The sequence below is a fragment of the Podarcis tiliguerta genome (assembly GCF_965153285.1).
Source record: "Podarcis tiliguerta genome assembly, chromosome: 16".
In the NCBI taxonomy this organism is placed as follows: domain Eukaryota; kingdom Metazoa; phylum Chordata; class Lepidosauria; order Squamata; family Lacertidae; genus Podarcis; species Podarcis tiliguerta.
Window position 1 is genome coordinate 36,874,656 of NC_139549.1, and position 15,395 is coordinate 36,890,050.

At 45.7% G+C, this 15,395-nt stretch overlaps 1 protein-coding gene across 2 annotated transcripts in view; it reads right to left on the reverse strand.

Moving 5' to 3' along the window:
* The window catches only part of GLT1D1 (glycosyltransferase 1 domain containing 1), a 54,935-nt gene that overhangs the window by 31,033 nt on the left and 8,507 nt on the right, over nt 1–15,395 (reverse strand). The window contains exons 4-6 of one of the 2 annotated variants that reach the window (XM_083418352.1): nt 13,840–13,891; nt 11,950–11,986; nt 10,073–10,129 (exon numbers count right to left, since the gene is read on the reverse strand). In XM_083418352.1, the coding sequence (XP_083274478.1) occupies nt 10,073–10,129; nt 11,950–11,986; nt 13,840–13,891 (146 nt within the window). The remainder of the gene's footprint in view (nt 1–10,072; nt 10,130–11,949; nt 11,987–13,839; nt 13,892–15,395) is intronic. The other variant, XM_083418353.1, reaches the window with a different exon arrangement.

Here is a 15,395-nt window from a genome sequence, read left to right on the forward strand (position 1 = left end):
ACTCCCCCTATGAGGAAAGGTTACAGCATTTGGGGCTTTTTAGTTTTTTTGGGGGGAGGGGAACTAAGGGGGGCATTAATAGTAAGAAACACATTTATGGAGCCCTTTGAGGCATAAAGCCATCAAAGTGGTATACAAATAAGTGGGTTACACCCCAGGGAAAATTTTCTTAAACAAAGAATCAAAATGTACTCAGTAGGTGCCTGCCAGATTCTGATTAATCACTGATTCCAGAGAGCTGGATCTGCAACACTAAAAGCCCAGTTTCTACTACAGTGGTACCTTGTGTTAAGAACTTAATTCGTTCTGGAGGTCTGTTCTTAACCTGAAACTGTTCTTAACCTGAGGTACCACTTTAGCTAATGGGGCCTCCCACTGCTGCTGTGCCACGCAATTTCTGTTCTCATCCTGAATCAAAGTTCTTAACCCGAGGTACTATTTCTGGGTTAGTGGAGTCTGTAACCTGAAGAGGCTGTAACCCGAGGTACCACTGTAAAGGCTAAGGGTGCCTCTGAGGGTAATGGTACAATCCGCCCAAAGGAGTGACCATCGCTGTGGTCTAAACCACTGAGCCTCTTGGACTTGCCGATCAGAAGGTCGGTGGTTCGAATCCCCACAATGGGGTGAGCTCCCATTGCTCGGTCCCAGCTCTTGCCAACCTAGCAGTTCGAAAGCACACCAGTGCAAGTAGATAAATAGGTACCGCTGCAGCGGGAAGGTAAACGGTGTTTCCGTGCCCTCTGGCTTTCGTCACGGTGTTCTGTTGTGCCAGAAGTGCTTTAGTCCTGCTGGCCACATGACCCGGAAAGCTGTCTGCAGACAAATGCCGGCTCCCTTGGCCTGAAAGCGGAATGAGCGCCACAACTCCATAGTCGCCTAAAGCTGTACCCACCTCACTTTTTCAAAGCAAAGACTTTGGGTCATGTCACCCATTAGCTCCATGTCTCACATTGCCATGCTTATCACCTGATGGCATATCACCCACTATGCTTTTTAACCCTTGTGTTGTCTATACACAGTACAGTGGTACCTCGGGTTAAGTACTTATTTCGTTCTGGAGGTCCGTACTTAACCTGAAACTGTTCTTAACCTGAAGCACCACTTTAGCTAATGGGGCTGCCGCGCCGCCGGAGCACGATTTCTGTTCTCATCCTGATGCAAAGTTCTTAACCTGAAGCACTATTTCTGGGTTAGCGGAGTCTGTAACCTGAAGCGTATGTAACCTGAACCCGAGGTACCACTGTACAGATTAAATATTCTGGCAGAAATTGGGATCACAGTTCAAGTTCTTCATGCAGCAAGAGCCAGGACAGAGTCCTAAAGGGTAGATACGAGAGTTGTGGAGGGGTACATTTGACCCCCTGGCCCCAAAGTTCACCACACCTGCGTTGCAGGAAGTGGGGAGGAACTTGAGGCGGACATACCATTTCCAGAGGCAGCCCTGAATCTCTAATCACGTATCCCGACTGTAGAATTTGCTTTGCTTTCTTAGTCTGAATTAAGACATACAGTATTTGTACGGCTTACTCTGTTCCCGCTGAAAAAGCAGACTTTTCCTTTTCCTGGATGTAATCCTCCTCCAAGCTTTGCAAACACAATCAAAATAGTATATCAAGAATAATTCCTATAGGACTGCCGAAATAACAATTTCGACTTTTTTTTAAAAAAACGGAAAGTACGGAGCAGAACAGAAGCGCCCCTTTTAAAAAGGGCTTTGGAGCAGCACTCTCTTAATGCCATCCCTGCATGCATGCCAAGTAATTTTTTTTTAAAAAAAGAAAAAGTCTGTTTGAGAAATCACAGATAAAACTCTTACAAAACACTCCTTACAGATCGTTAATCTGACTGCGGGCCCTACAGGCTTCCATGCAACTTAGCGATATCAAAGAGAAACTCGCTGCAAGTAAATGGAACTGCTGGGGAGAGATTTATCTTATCTTAAGATAAATCCCATATATATATGGGTTTTCTTCTTCTCTCTCTCCCTGTCGGCTCAAAGAAAAGAAAATACAAGATGTTTTGTCCCATTTGAGGTTTTACACAGCGGCTTGCCTTACCATACTCCCGATAAGAGAACATACAAGGTTTCTTAAAAACCAAGAGACGTACCCAGCTGCCTAAACAATCGACCCAGGAAGCGGCTGCTGGAGAAAACAGTGGTTTGAGAGCCCTAGCTTCTCTCTGTGTATAGGCAATGACCCAGAATAAGGCAGAACAGTGTGAATGTGTGTGTGCAGGACAGGGTGTGCTTATATGTGCTCCGCTTATATGTACGCAGGAGGAAGGAAGCCCCCGTGCGAAATGGTTGCCGCCTGTAGTGGAAGATTTGTGCATTAGTGACAAATACCAGATGGTAGGGGAGATCAACCCATCACCTTCAACAGGGTTTTCTGAAGTTCGTTGGGCACCTGGGCGCAAGGCTGGAACCAGATATCTTAGCGCATGAAGAAAAAGAATAGAAAGTTGATGGATTCTGCCAGAGAACCTGCAGAGCTGCTGACACTTACAGCAGCAATACTGCGATGGATTGACCAGTCAGTAGGCCTTGGGATAAAGTTAGCTTCCAGCAAAAGTTCCAGTGGAAGCTCTGAAGGTGATCAGGAATGCTGGCTGTGCAGGGCTCTTTATCAGTCGGAGAGTCCACACTTGTACAGATTTAGAGGCACTTAAGAACATTGGGACGTGGGTGGCGCTGTGGTGTAAACCACTGAGCCTCTTGGGATTGCTGATCAGAAGGTCGGGGTGAGCTCCCAGCTCCTGCCAACCTAGCAGTTCGAAAGCATGCCAAAAAGTGCAAGTAGATAAATAGGTATCGCTCCAGTGGGAAGGTAAACGGCGTTCCGTGCGCTGCTCTGGTTTCACCAGAAGCGGCTTAGTCATGCTGCTACATGACCCGGAAAAACTGTTTGAAGACAAACATCAGCTCCCTCGGCCTGTAAAGCGAGATGAGCACTGCAACCCCAGAGTCGTCTGCGACTGGACTTAACTGTCAGGGGTCCTTTACCTTTACGAACATCAGAATAGGCTGCTGGATCAGGCCAATGGTCCATCTAGTGCAGCAACCTGTTCTCCCCTCCTGCAATTTCCAGCAACTGGCATTTGGGAACTTACCTCCAGCTGTGGAGGTAGAGCAGAGCCATCGTAGCCATTGATAGCCCTCTCCTTCTCCATGACTTTGTCTAATCCTCTACTGAAGCCACCCAGGCTGGTGGCCATCACTGCCTCATGGGGGAGCGAGATCCAGAGTTGTCCATGAGCTACATGAATAAGTCATTTCTTTTCTCTGTCCTGAACCTTCCAACATTCAGCTTCATTGATGTCTACAAGTTCTAGTCTTATGAGTGAGGGAGGAAAGCATCTTCTCTGTCCACTTTCTCCATGCCATTCATAATTAAATAAAGACTGTTGATGGCCAACTCCAAGGCTCCTCCTTGCACTTCTTAAAGAACTGCATAGTTAAACTGCACTTGGACCAAACAGCCCTTCAGAGATGTATCTGTTATGTCATGGGTCTTCAACACAGGTTAGGACCAACCAGGGGGTTGCAAAGCCATCCCAGGTAGGTTGCAGCAAGCGGTTGCTGCCACATTGTACTTTCTGAATCGCCATTTCAGGATTAACAATGTACCTTGTTAGTACCATTAAGTATAAATCAAAAGTGAGCATGTAAAAGTGGATCCCATGGTGCAGATTGGGAGCCAGAGCTGGGTCCCGAGTCTGGACCAGTTAAAGACCTCTGTCCTATCTAATGGAAGACACATGCCACAGCAGTTTTGGGGGGTTATTGTAGGTTTGAATAGGGAACCTGTGTTCCTCAATGCAACAACCATAATCCTTGACCAATAGCCGTGCTACCCGGGTCTTCTGGGAGTTAGAGTCCAGCAACATACCCATCTTCTTGCTCAAGAAATAAAACTCTCCCGTTTTAGTTCATTCTTTTCAGCAGCGTTCCAAAACCATGTTGGTTTTCTAAAGGAAGCTATCCCAGGTCTGATGCATCCCAAGCTTTCCTTGTCTGGGTTTTCTCTTCTTCAGAAGCTGCACAACTCTTGAACCTGATGGCAGGGGTTACATCACCTCTCTGTTCCTGTGTTCTGTTCCCTTTGAACCACCCTGAGCCTTTCATTCCTCCTTAAAGAAACAGGCCCTTTCATCTCCCTTCTAACATTTCAAAGTGTTCACTGAACATCTACAAAAGTGAGAGGAGGGCACCTTGCTGAGAATTCTACCTTGGACCATATCGGTTGTTTTATGTTCTGGTGTTTTCAAGCTCCAAAAGACTCCCCACCCCCGGCAGTACCAAAATAAGCTTTTTGATCAATTTCTCATAAGATTTCCCTCCACTTCTAAAACTTAGGTCCTTCTATTACATGGTTGGGAAAAGTCATACTTGTGGCAGATTGCTGTGACCATTTTAGGTGCTGCAAACTGGGACTTCTTGAGAGGTTTGACACACTTATGAAGGAAAGAACGTAAGAAAAGCTGGCTGAATCAGGCCAGTGCCCCATCTAGTCCAGCATCCTCATCTTACCATTGGGCTGGGCTGCAACTTAAGAAGACTGAAAACACATCAGAGAGCACACACATTTCCCCAGCAATTAAGATCTTTAAAGCTTAAAGGCCCAAAGAGTCTTCAACAGGTTGTTGTTGTTCTTTAAGGAGAATGAACTTGAAGACAAACAAAGGATCATTCCAGGTTCTACGCCCAAATGAACTTAATTCATGGCAATAACAGGAGCTGCTTTCGGGTGACATTCAGAGATTGCTGAACTAATTCAGTGAACTTCATTTAAACTGACCTAATTCATTCCAGCACCGACTACATTGCCGCCATGCAGAAGTCTAAGGTATCTATAAAGGTAAAGGTAAAGGTATCCCTGCCCGTACGGGCCAGTCGTGACCGACTCAGGGGTTGCACGCCCATCTTGCTTAAGAGGCCGGGGGCCAGCGCTGTCCGGAGACACTTCCGGGTCACGTGTCCAGCGTGACAAAGCTGCTCTGGCGAGCCTGCACCAGTGCAGCGCACGGAAACGCCGTTTACCTTCCCGCTATAAAGCGGTACCTATTTATCTACTTGCACTTAAGAGTGCTTTCGAACTGCTAGGTGGGCAGGAGCTGGGACCGAACGACGGGAGCTCACCCCGCCACAGGGATTCGAACCGCCGACCATACGATCGGCAAGTCCTAGGTGCGGAGGTTTTACCCACAGCGCCACCCGCGTCCCTAAGGTATCTATACCTGCATACAAACCCCTGCCTCTCTCCATCCCTCACCCAGGTGAGCAAGAGGCACCACTGCAGTGGAGCCATGGCCTGAGATGAGTCTCCAGGACTTGAAAGAAAAACACGGAGGGCTGAATTGAGCTCCTGGGCCCCAGGATGCCCACTCCTGGGTCTACACTGACTACTAATGTCTCTCCAGGGTTTCAGACAAGGAGAATGTTCCAATGCTACCTGGAGATACCTGGTATGAAAGCAGCTGCTCTACCTGCCAGGAAACAAAAAAACCATGTGAATCTGATGATCATGCAGTTCATCTGTAAGTAATTTAGAAGGCCCAAATGCCCTCAGACATCTCTGTGTCTATTTTTGCTGTATGCGGTGCCACTGGAAGTAATATATGCACATTTGGGATCTCCCCACCCCCACAAACCCCTGTACCCTTTTCTCCATTCTTCTGTTGCCGGTTCCTTTAATCACACAAAACAGCCAGATTCGGGATCCAATCATCATCCAGGCAGAGCTCCCCAGCGACAAATCATCCAGCTTCTGAAAATTATCCATTTTTATTCTTTTCGTTCCCAGACACGCACTATGATTTACTGGGAAAGAAATAACCTCACAATGCTCAATTTAAGAATTGGACACTGCTTCTGAATAATGACACACATTTGCCGCCGTGATAAAGCAATTGAGCACTCGCAGTTCATTCGTAATGGAAAGGAGGCTGCACACTCTGTGAGCCGGGATTGATGAGTGGGCTGCTAAAATGTTTTTCCTTTAAACTTCCCCAGAGTGAAATACTGAAAATCGCCCTCGCAACCCTAGCCAATCCTCTGCTGATGGCAAGAGAATCCTTCGCTAGTTCGTTGTCGTTTCGGGTGAGGAGGCTTTGCTGAAATAAACCAGTATTTCAGATTTCATTTTGTGAGCTGCCGTTTATGCTCCGCTGTTTTTCCATGACGAAACTCAAGGCGGCATCCTCAGTAGTTTCGCATCGACACCGACCAGATCTAGGCGGTTGCACCATTCCTGTCCACCCGGCCACACCCTGGGGAACTATGACCCAACGCCTGAATTATCGCATCTGACCTGATAAAATTCTGTGTGCTTGAGCCCAACGTAAAGGATAAACAACAACAAAAACCACGTAGGACCACTACACTGTGGTATGGAAACTTGTTAATCAAAAAGGTGGAGCAAGCTCTGGAAGGGAGGACAAGAGCCAATGACTTCAAGGTACAAGAAAGGCGATTCAACTAAATACCAGGAAGAACTTTCTGAAAGTATGAGCTGTTCGATAGTGGAATGGACTCCCTTGGGAGGTGGTGGACTTCATTCATTGGGTTTTTTTAAGCAGAGGTTCGATGGCCACCAGTGTTGCATGCTTTAGTTGAGATTCCTGCCTTGGACTAGATGACCCTTGGGGTTCACAAGTATAAAAACCAGTGACACAAGCATCATGAGATAAATCATCCAAATTAAAAGGCATTATAAAACAATCTCATTAAAATAACAAGGTAATTAAAGCAGGAGAGTTGGGGGAGAGATTAAAGGAATGGTCATCTCTTTGGCCATGCTGGCTGGGGGGGTCATGGGAGTTGGAGTCCTACAACATCTGGAGGTCCCCATTTCTGCCCTAAACAATTTAGATTCACATTATACGAGCACTGTGCTCAGCTATGAAATTTATTATTTTTATAGGGCTTAGTTTTATTGGAATAAAATGTTTTGGCTTTAATGTTTTATGTATGTACATTAGATGCCTCGGGAGGGCTTCAGGGAAGCAGAGAAATTTGGGAGGGAAATATGATTACTTTAATAAAAAGATGCTGCCAACTTGTCAAAGCTAAGTTAGTTAGTGCCTGGATTGTGCCTTAATATAATTCCCCCCCCCCCCCCCGAAGCAGGAGAAGAGCTGTAGCTCAGCGGGAGAGTGTTTGCTTAGTATGAAGAAGGACCCAGGTTTAATCTCCAGGAAGAACTGAGTAAAATTCCTGCCTGGAATCCTGGAGAACCTGTACTAGTCCACCGTAGACCAGGTCCGAGGAACCTGTGGCCTTCCAATTATTGTTAGATTAGAGCTCCTGTCATCTGTGATCATCGGCCAGGGCCCCTGGGGCAGATGGGAGTTGGAGTCCAACACCACCACTGGTGCAGAACATCCTATGCTAGATGGATCAGTGGTCTAACTCAGATTTTTGGGCATTGAATTACAAGAGGATCTGTCCTGGAGTGTCAACACAAGGGGGCTTATGAAGAAGGCGCAGCAGAGACTGTATTTTTTGAGAATACTAAGGAAAAACCATCTTCCGCAGAAACTGCTGCTTGCCTTCTATCACTGTGCCATTGAGAGCGTGCTCACTTATGGCTTATGTGTGTGGTACGGAAGCTGTACTACCCAGGATAGGATGGGGTTGTGCAGGGTTGTTAAGGCAGCAGAGAGCATTGTTGGCTGCCCACTCTTTACCTTAGAGCAGATTTATGCCACAAGGTGCCATAGGAAGGCACTGGACATAGTAAAAAGATCCATCGCATCCTGGTCACTGTCTCTTCGAGCTCTTGCCGTCGGGGCAATGACAATAAAGATATTATTATTATTATTATTATTATTATTATTATTATTATTATTATTAGCTTAAGGTGCTGGTTTTGACCTTTAAAGCCCTATGCGGCCTAGGACCCACATACCTACAGGACCGCCTCTCCTGGTATGCCCCGCAGAGGACCTTAAGGTCCACAAATGACAACATTTTGGAGGTCCCAGGTCGCAAGGTGGTTAGATTGCTCTCAACTAGGGCCAGGGCCTTTTCAGTACTTGGTGGAACGCTCTATCACAAGAGACTAGGGTCCTGCAGGACTTGACATCTTTCCACAGGGCCTGCAAGACAGAGCTGTTCTGCCTGGCCTTTGGTTTGGACTCAGTCTGGCCCTTATGTTTCCCTCCCCTTATGGTTTTGATTTATGGACTACTTTTAAAATGAGGCTGCATTTTAAATTGCATTTTAACCTGTATTTTAAATTGGTCCCCCCGTTATGTTTTTTACTGTGATTTTACTGAGCCCAGCTCTGGCTGGGGAGGGCGGGGTATAAATAAAATTTATGATTATTAGGGAGTGCCCCATGTTCCCATTGGAGACTCTCATATGTGCCACCTCTACAGAAGAAAAGTTGGGAGATCTATGTGGCTGCACTTATACTATGGAACTCATCATTGCATGGGGAGGCTGGACTGCCCCCCCACCTCTTCCTGATGTTTCACTATATGGCAAAAAGTAGGGCATATTCACTGGGGGGGAGTGCATAGTACAGGTGGGTGTGCATAGAAGTAAATGTGGCCACTTGTACTGGGGCACACAAACAGGTAAAAAGGTAAAGGTAAAGGATCCCTGACAGTTAAGTCCAGTTGCGAACGACTGTGGGGTTGCGGCGCTCATCTCGCTTTACTGGCCGAGGGAGCCGACGTTTGTCCGCAGTTTTTCCGGGTCATGTGGCCAGCATGACTAAGTCGCTTCTGGCAAAACCAGAGCTGCGCACTGAAATACCATTTACCTTCCCCCCGGAGCGGTACCTATTTATCTACTTGCATTTTGACGTGCTTTCCAACTGCTAGGTTGGCAGGAGCAGGGACCAAGCAACGGGAGCTCACCACGTCATGGGGATTCGAACCGCAACCTTCTGATCGGCAAGTCCTAGGCTCTGTGGTTTAGACCACAGCGCCACCTGCATCCCACACAAACAGAATGTGTGCACAAATCTCCACAGCCACCCCAACATCGTGTCTACTTTCTGCCCCTACTTCTAAAGTCAGCTCAGCCTACAGAGAGTCTCATAGCATAGACTATAAATCGAGGGTAACCCACACAGAGCCTTGCAAATGTTGTTGGGACTACACCCCTATTGTCCACCATCCAGGGAAGACCTGGGATAGCACGAGACTCTTAATCTCAGGGTCGTGGGTTTGAGCCCCACGTAGCACCAAAGATTCCTATGCTGCAGGGGTCAGACTAGATGACCCCCTTGGTCCCTTTGAACTCAACAATTCTATGATTCTAAGGCCACAACTGGCCGTTGTAACCAAGGCTGTTGGGACTTCTAAGCCCAACAACATGTGGAGGGCACCATGTTGACTACCGCTGCAATAAATGACTGAAACATGGACCAAGCAAGCCCTATTGATTCAAACTGACGCATCGCCTCTCCGCCCCCTCAGAAATCATTATTTCATCTAGGCCTTCTTGGAAAGGTTGCGTGGAGATTATTCAGACTAGTGAGTGAACTCCCTTCAGTTTGCAGACACATACATTTCAGGGAGGATTTTATCTATTTATGCTTTTTTAAAAAGCTACACGGTTTCTGTTTTTTAAAGAAATCACTGGATGAAAAGCTGGCACCAGCTCACGCTCCCTCCCTCCCTCCCAACACTATTTTCACTGTGGTTTAGAGGGAGAAAAATCAATTTCCGCCATTGCTAGTTGGAGCTGTCGCGGACTCAGAAGAGACGGCCTCTGTTTAGCTTTCAATTCAGGCTCTCTCAAAAGGAGCTTTGTTTTGCGCTACTTAAATGAAGGTTATGGACATTAATTATGAAAACTTGGGATGAGAAGAAGAAGAAGGGAATTTTAACTAGGGGCCTGAAAAGATCCATTCAGAAACAAGTTTTCAATTTGTTTCGCCAATTCAGCTGGCCTACACAGGAGTAATAGCAAAGTTTAGAGCCATTCGAGTAGCCCAGGAACCACACTGACACCTTGTGAGTCATTGCTGACCTGCTCCCGGAGCTTGCCCTGACACAGGGACAGATAGGACAGAGCGAGGAGACTGGGAATCGGGTCGGTTTGCTTTCTTTTTACCTTCAGACTGCAGAAATCTCTTCCAGTTGAAAGAAGCGTTGCAGGTGGTCACAATTCCTGATAATAATCATAAAAACAAGCAGACGTGCATTAAATAGTTCACGGAAAGTAATCCACGGCAGGCAAGCTTCATCCATTTTAGTGGCATTCCTCTTCCCTTCCAGAAACCATTCAATGCACTGGGACTTGTAGATAAGAGTTGGGGAACCAGTATTCCTCCAGAGCCTGCTGGACTTCCAGCTCCCATCAGTCCTAGCTAACATGGCCAATGGTCAAGGATGGTGGCAGCTGCAATCCAGCCGCATCTGGAAGAAGCCATGCTGGCTGTCCTTGCCATAGCTACTCTTCCAAGTGCGTGAAGATGGGGATTTCATTGTCAATAAAATTTGAAATGCTATTCCAGGCAGAGGCATCCTTAACACCTCCTCTCTTCATGACACCTTTTATGTGAGCGGCTGTTACAGCATCCCCTGGCCTGGACATCCTTTAGAGGCAGAGTTCAGGGGTGGGGAACACTTTTCAGCCAGAGGGACGCATTCTGCTCGGGGAAACCTTACAAGGGCCACAAGTATGCCAGCGGTAAGTGTGGCCAAAGGCAAATGTGGGTAGAGCAACAGGCACAAACTTAACCTTTATACAACAGTGGAACTTCAACTTACATACGCCTCGTCTCGCGGACATTTCAAGTTGTGTCCGCAGCAAACCCAGAAGTAAACGCTGGGTTTGCCACAATTCGCGCATGTGCAGTGGCTTCTGTCATCTGTGTGTGCACAAAAGCGGCTGCCACCGTCTATGCATGCGCAGAAGCGTGCTACTGCTGAATGCGCAAGCATACAAGACGCCTCTTCCAGCGTACTGTTTTGACCAGCGGATGGACATCCAGAACGGATTATGTCCGTAAGTAAAGGTTCCACTGTACAGGCATCCACACAACCCTCTCTAGCCTCTATCCAAGCAAGCAAAGGGCACAATAAGAGTTCAAGGACACGTCCCACCAAGGCAAAAACACTCAAGGGGGTGTGAAGATGGCCATGATTCCACAATATGGAGTACGGATATAAAATTCACAGCATATTATGGTCTAACAGAAAATTATATGAAAATGATATCTCGATGGTATCTAACACCAAGTAAATTGGCAAAAATGTATAAATCAAAATCAAATAAGTGTTGGAAATGTAAAGAGAAAGAAGGTTCTTTTTATCATATGTGGTGGTCTTGTAGCAAGGTTAAAGCTTACTGGGAAATGATATATAATGAATTGAAAAAGATGTTTAAAATAACACTATGGGGGAAAAACAACCCAGAAGCTTTCCTTTTGGGAATTATACGGACAGAGCTACCCAAACTGTACAGAAATTTATTTATGTATGCGACTACAGCGGCAAGAATGTTACTTGCCCTAAAATGGGAAGAAGAAGTCCCAGCGAAAGAAGAATGGATACAAAAACTTATGGAATATGCAGAAATGGTGAAACTTACCACAAAAATAAGAAATCAAGATAACAAACTTTTTATAAAAGAATGGAAATGGTTTATTGAATATTTACAAACTGTAAACAGACAAGGACACTGGCAGGATTATTGTGATAGCCTGCAGTTTCATTAGAGTATATATTTAAAGTAGATGAATAAATGATCAAATTAAGTTAATTTGGATATGCAGAAAATATTAAAAATAATTTTAAGGAACTGCAGAAAGAGGGGGAAGGAAGTAAAATTTTGAAATGTTAAAATGACTGTAAAATTATTGAAATGTATAAACCTGAAAATCATAAATCAGTTCTATATATAAGAAAAAGAAGATGGCCATGATTCTTAAACCCCACCCATGATTTAGTTTTTCTCTGCAGAAATGGTAAATTTAGAACACTTACCTTGAGCTTGAACATATATTTTGTTCCTGGCACGAGGCTTAAAAACAGAGGCATGAAGGGAAAGCAAGTTAGTTTAACTGAGCGAAGCAAATGTGAGAAAATATTTACAGCACACATACACACACACATGGTTGTGTTTCAGAAACCACTCTCCCTAAAACACCTGCAGAAGGAGATTAAGATTCAGCACTTTAAAATGGTTGCTTTCTTTACCTCCCTCTGCAACGGAGATGCTAGCTTCTTGCTCAGAGCATTTTTTAATTGTCAATCTGATGACATCAGATATTGTTAGGAGCAGGGCCTTTTCCAGAGTGGCCCCGAGGCTGTGGTAGAGGTTCTTCTGAAGGACTTTTGCTATTTTTCTAATATTTTCCCCATCCACCCTCCAAACATCTGGTGGCTACTTTTAATAATGTGGGACTACGTTCTACCAAAACAAGAGATCATTTTCATTGGTGATATTTTTCGTATTTTACGGTTGCACATTGATACAATATGTGAACGGCCTAGGGGAGGATTTTACTCATGAAAGGCTCTATAGAACTTTTGTTTTTAAAGTTAAAAAATTGTGAGGGTTTTACCCTTAAAGATGAGGTATAAAATATTCAGATAAAATATAAAGAATTAGCCAACCGGACCTCCAAAAATGTAGCTCACCATTGGCTTCAGATTGTTGACAGTGAAAAATTTGCAAGGGTCACCACCTGGTGCCCACGGAATGTGCCCCACAGAGGCCTTCCCTCCACCCAAAGGGTGTCCCCCCCATGCTAAAATGAGTCACGAAAGAAGCATTCTGCTGCGGCCAACAAAATAAGCTGAAATGGCTGCTTGGTTGTGTTGTGTATGTATGTGCAGCGACCAAGACAGCTCGTCTGGTTTGCAAATGTGTACACAGGTCAGAAAGGTTTGTTGACCCCCTGTAAGTACATCCCAAAGAAGAGAATTTCAAACGGGTTTGGCTCCTTCTAGAAAGGAGCGCCAGAGCAAGCTCAGGAGCAGGGGAGAACGGGAAGCTTGAAAAAGAACTTTACTTGCTATTTATGGTCTCCATCAACCAATTTTGTAATTTGACACAGTTACCAGCTTAGCTCAAAAGCAGCCCTTAAAAAATAAATGCTAACATACCAGCAACATTTCATAGCATCCACTAGCAAGTGCCTGTTGCACAGAGAAAGATGGGTGTGTGTGTGTGTATCCTCTTGGAAGGAGTGGGAGGTGGGGAATAAAACAAGAAGAAATAATGAAGGTTGCAGTTTGATGGGTAGAGGACGGTTGCCAACAAAGAAGGCGTAATTTGTGTTGAAGGCAGAGAATCATAGAGGAAGAGTGTACTTATCTGGAGTAGGGTTTTTCGACTGTATCAAAATAAATTAAAGCCCTGTCTGTGATTGCTATCAAATACTGTATTTATATGGAAAGTAAATCTGCCTTCTCTAGGGCTCTCTAAACCAAATCCCTCTTTATGTCAGGCGTGTTTTATAGCCACTGCATACAAAAGCCAGTAGACCAGTCAACAGGCAACCCTAAACCTCAGTTTGATGTTGTGTACCTGAAGAGCCATGAGCCTCAGACATGTTCACCCTGGCATGATCGCCTTGGCTTGCTCTAGATGGCTCTTGGGACCCCTTCCAACTCTCCACTTCTATGATTCCAAGTTCACATAGACAACTCTGGATGGACCTGTGGTCTTTGTGGTATTGCTCTGCTTCCAGCAACCAGCAGCAACCATTTTCTCCACCATGAGCCACCCATCCATCTGACCAGCATGGCCAACGCCCAAGAATGATGGGAGTTGTAGTCCAGCAACAGCTGAGGGCCACAGAGTCCCCACAAACCCACATTTTAGGGCAACGCTCTGCAGATACGACTGAAAACGCCATAATTACGTACCCAATGCACTGCAGCTGCTTCCTTCATTGACTCTGTGAAGGACACTGCAAACCTAGAGGCAGTGAGAACAAAGGGAGGTCAAATCAGGACCCAATGATTTAGACCAGAGCTGTCCAAACTGTTTGTCGTGACACGTTAGTGTGTCGGCTGCAGTGTGTAGTTGTGTTGCGCGAACGCTTCCCACGCTCCTCCCAGGGCTGGAAAGGGGTTAGTTTAACCTCCAGTTTGCTAGTAAAACTGAATTACTTGTGTCGCGAAATGATGCATATCTAAAAAGCGGGTCACCATCATGAAAAGTTTGGAAAGCTCTGTTTTAGACACTCACACTTGTATACAGACCTCTCTTTTGCTTTCCTCGTTCTTTCATATGTTCTTTACCTTCTGCTGGCATTCTGCTTTGACCCTTCTTTTTTTGTGCTTTGTGCTTTGCGCAAGGGCAGGGCAAGGGCTGTAGCTCAGGGGCAAAACACCTGTCATGCATGCAGGAAGTCCCTGGTTCTTTTCCCAATAGCATCTGCCGCTGGGGCTGGGAAAGGTTTCCTGCTGGAAACCCTGCCAGTCCGTGTAGGCAATCCAGTGGTACCTCGGGTTACATACGCTTCAGGTTACATACACTTCAGGTTACAGACTCCGCTAACCCAGAAACAGTACCTCGGGTTAAGAACTTTGCTTAAGGATGAGAACAGAAATCGTGCTACGGCGGCACGGCAGCAGCAGGAGGCCCCATTAGCTAAAGTGGTGCTTAAGATTAAGAACAGTTTCAGGTTAAGAACGGACCTCCAGAATGAATGAAGTACGTAACTAGAGGTACCACTGTACTGAGCAAAATGGGCAGAATCAGTATTAGACAGCTCCTTTCTCTGTTCCTATAAGGTTTGCCTATTGTTTTGAAATAAGCAGAGGCTGTTTGGCCTCAGGCTTTTCTCAGGAGGTTAATTGTCAGACCAGATAGCCTATGCTAAAACCCGACAGCTTTAAAGTTGATCAAAAACTTAGCCAAAGACATGGACTTCCGCTCAAACACCTTGCTCCAAATTCTTTTCAGTGCAAATTGTATTTCCCATCTATCACGTCCTTGAGTGGGAGGGAAACTGTGGCTCACGGCCTGTCCAGTGATAAGCCTGCCAAATTAAAAAATATGCCCTCAGGGAGAATCACCAACATTTAAGAAGAGTTTGATTAAAATAAAATAAAATGGAACAATGGCATGCTCTTTTAAGAAGCTGAATGAGCTTCTGCTCCCACCTCCCCACCCTTACAGAATCTGGCGGAATATGTAGCAGGTAAATCACAGTTCCGCCAGTCAGTTTGTACTGGCACCCCACGCTCAGTTACTGGAAAGGAAAGGGCCGTGTCTCACTGGTAGAACATATGCTCTGAGTGCAGAAGGTCCCAGGTTTAATCCCCAGCATTTCCAGACAGACACATGTCATGAAAGCCTAGAGAGTTGCTGCCAGTCTGTGTAGAAATAGGCATAGCTGTCAACTTACAGATTTGAAAATAAGGGACCAGCAGCCTTGAAAATAAGGGATGGGGAGCCAAAATAAGGGGTTTTC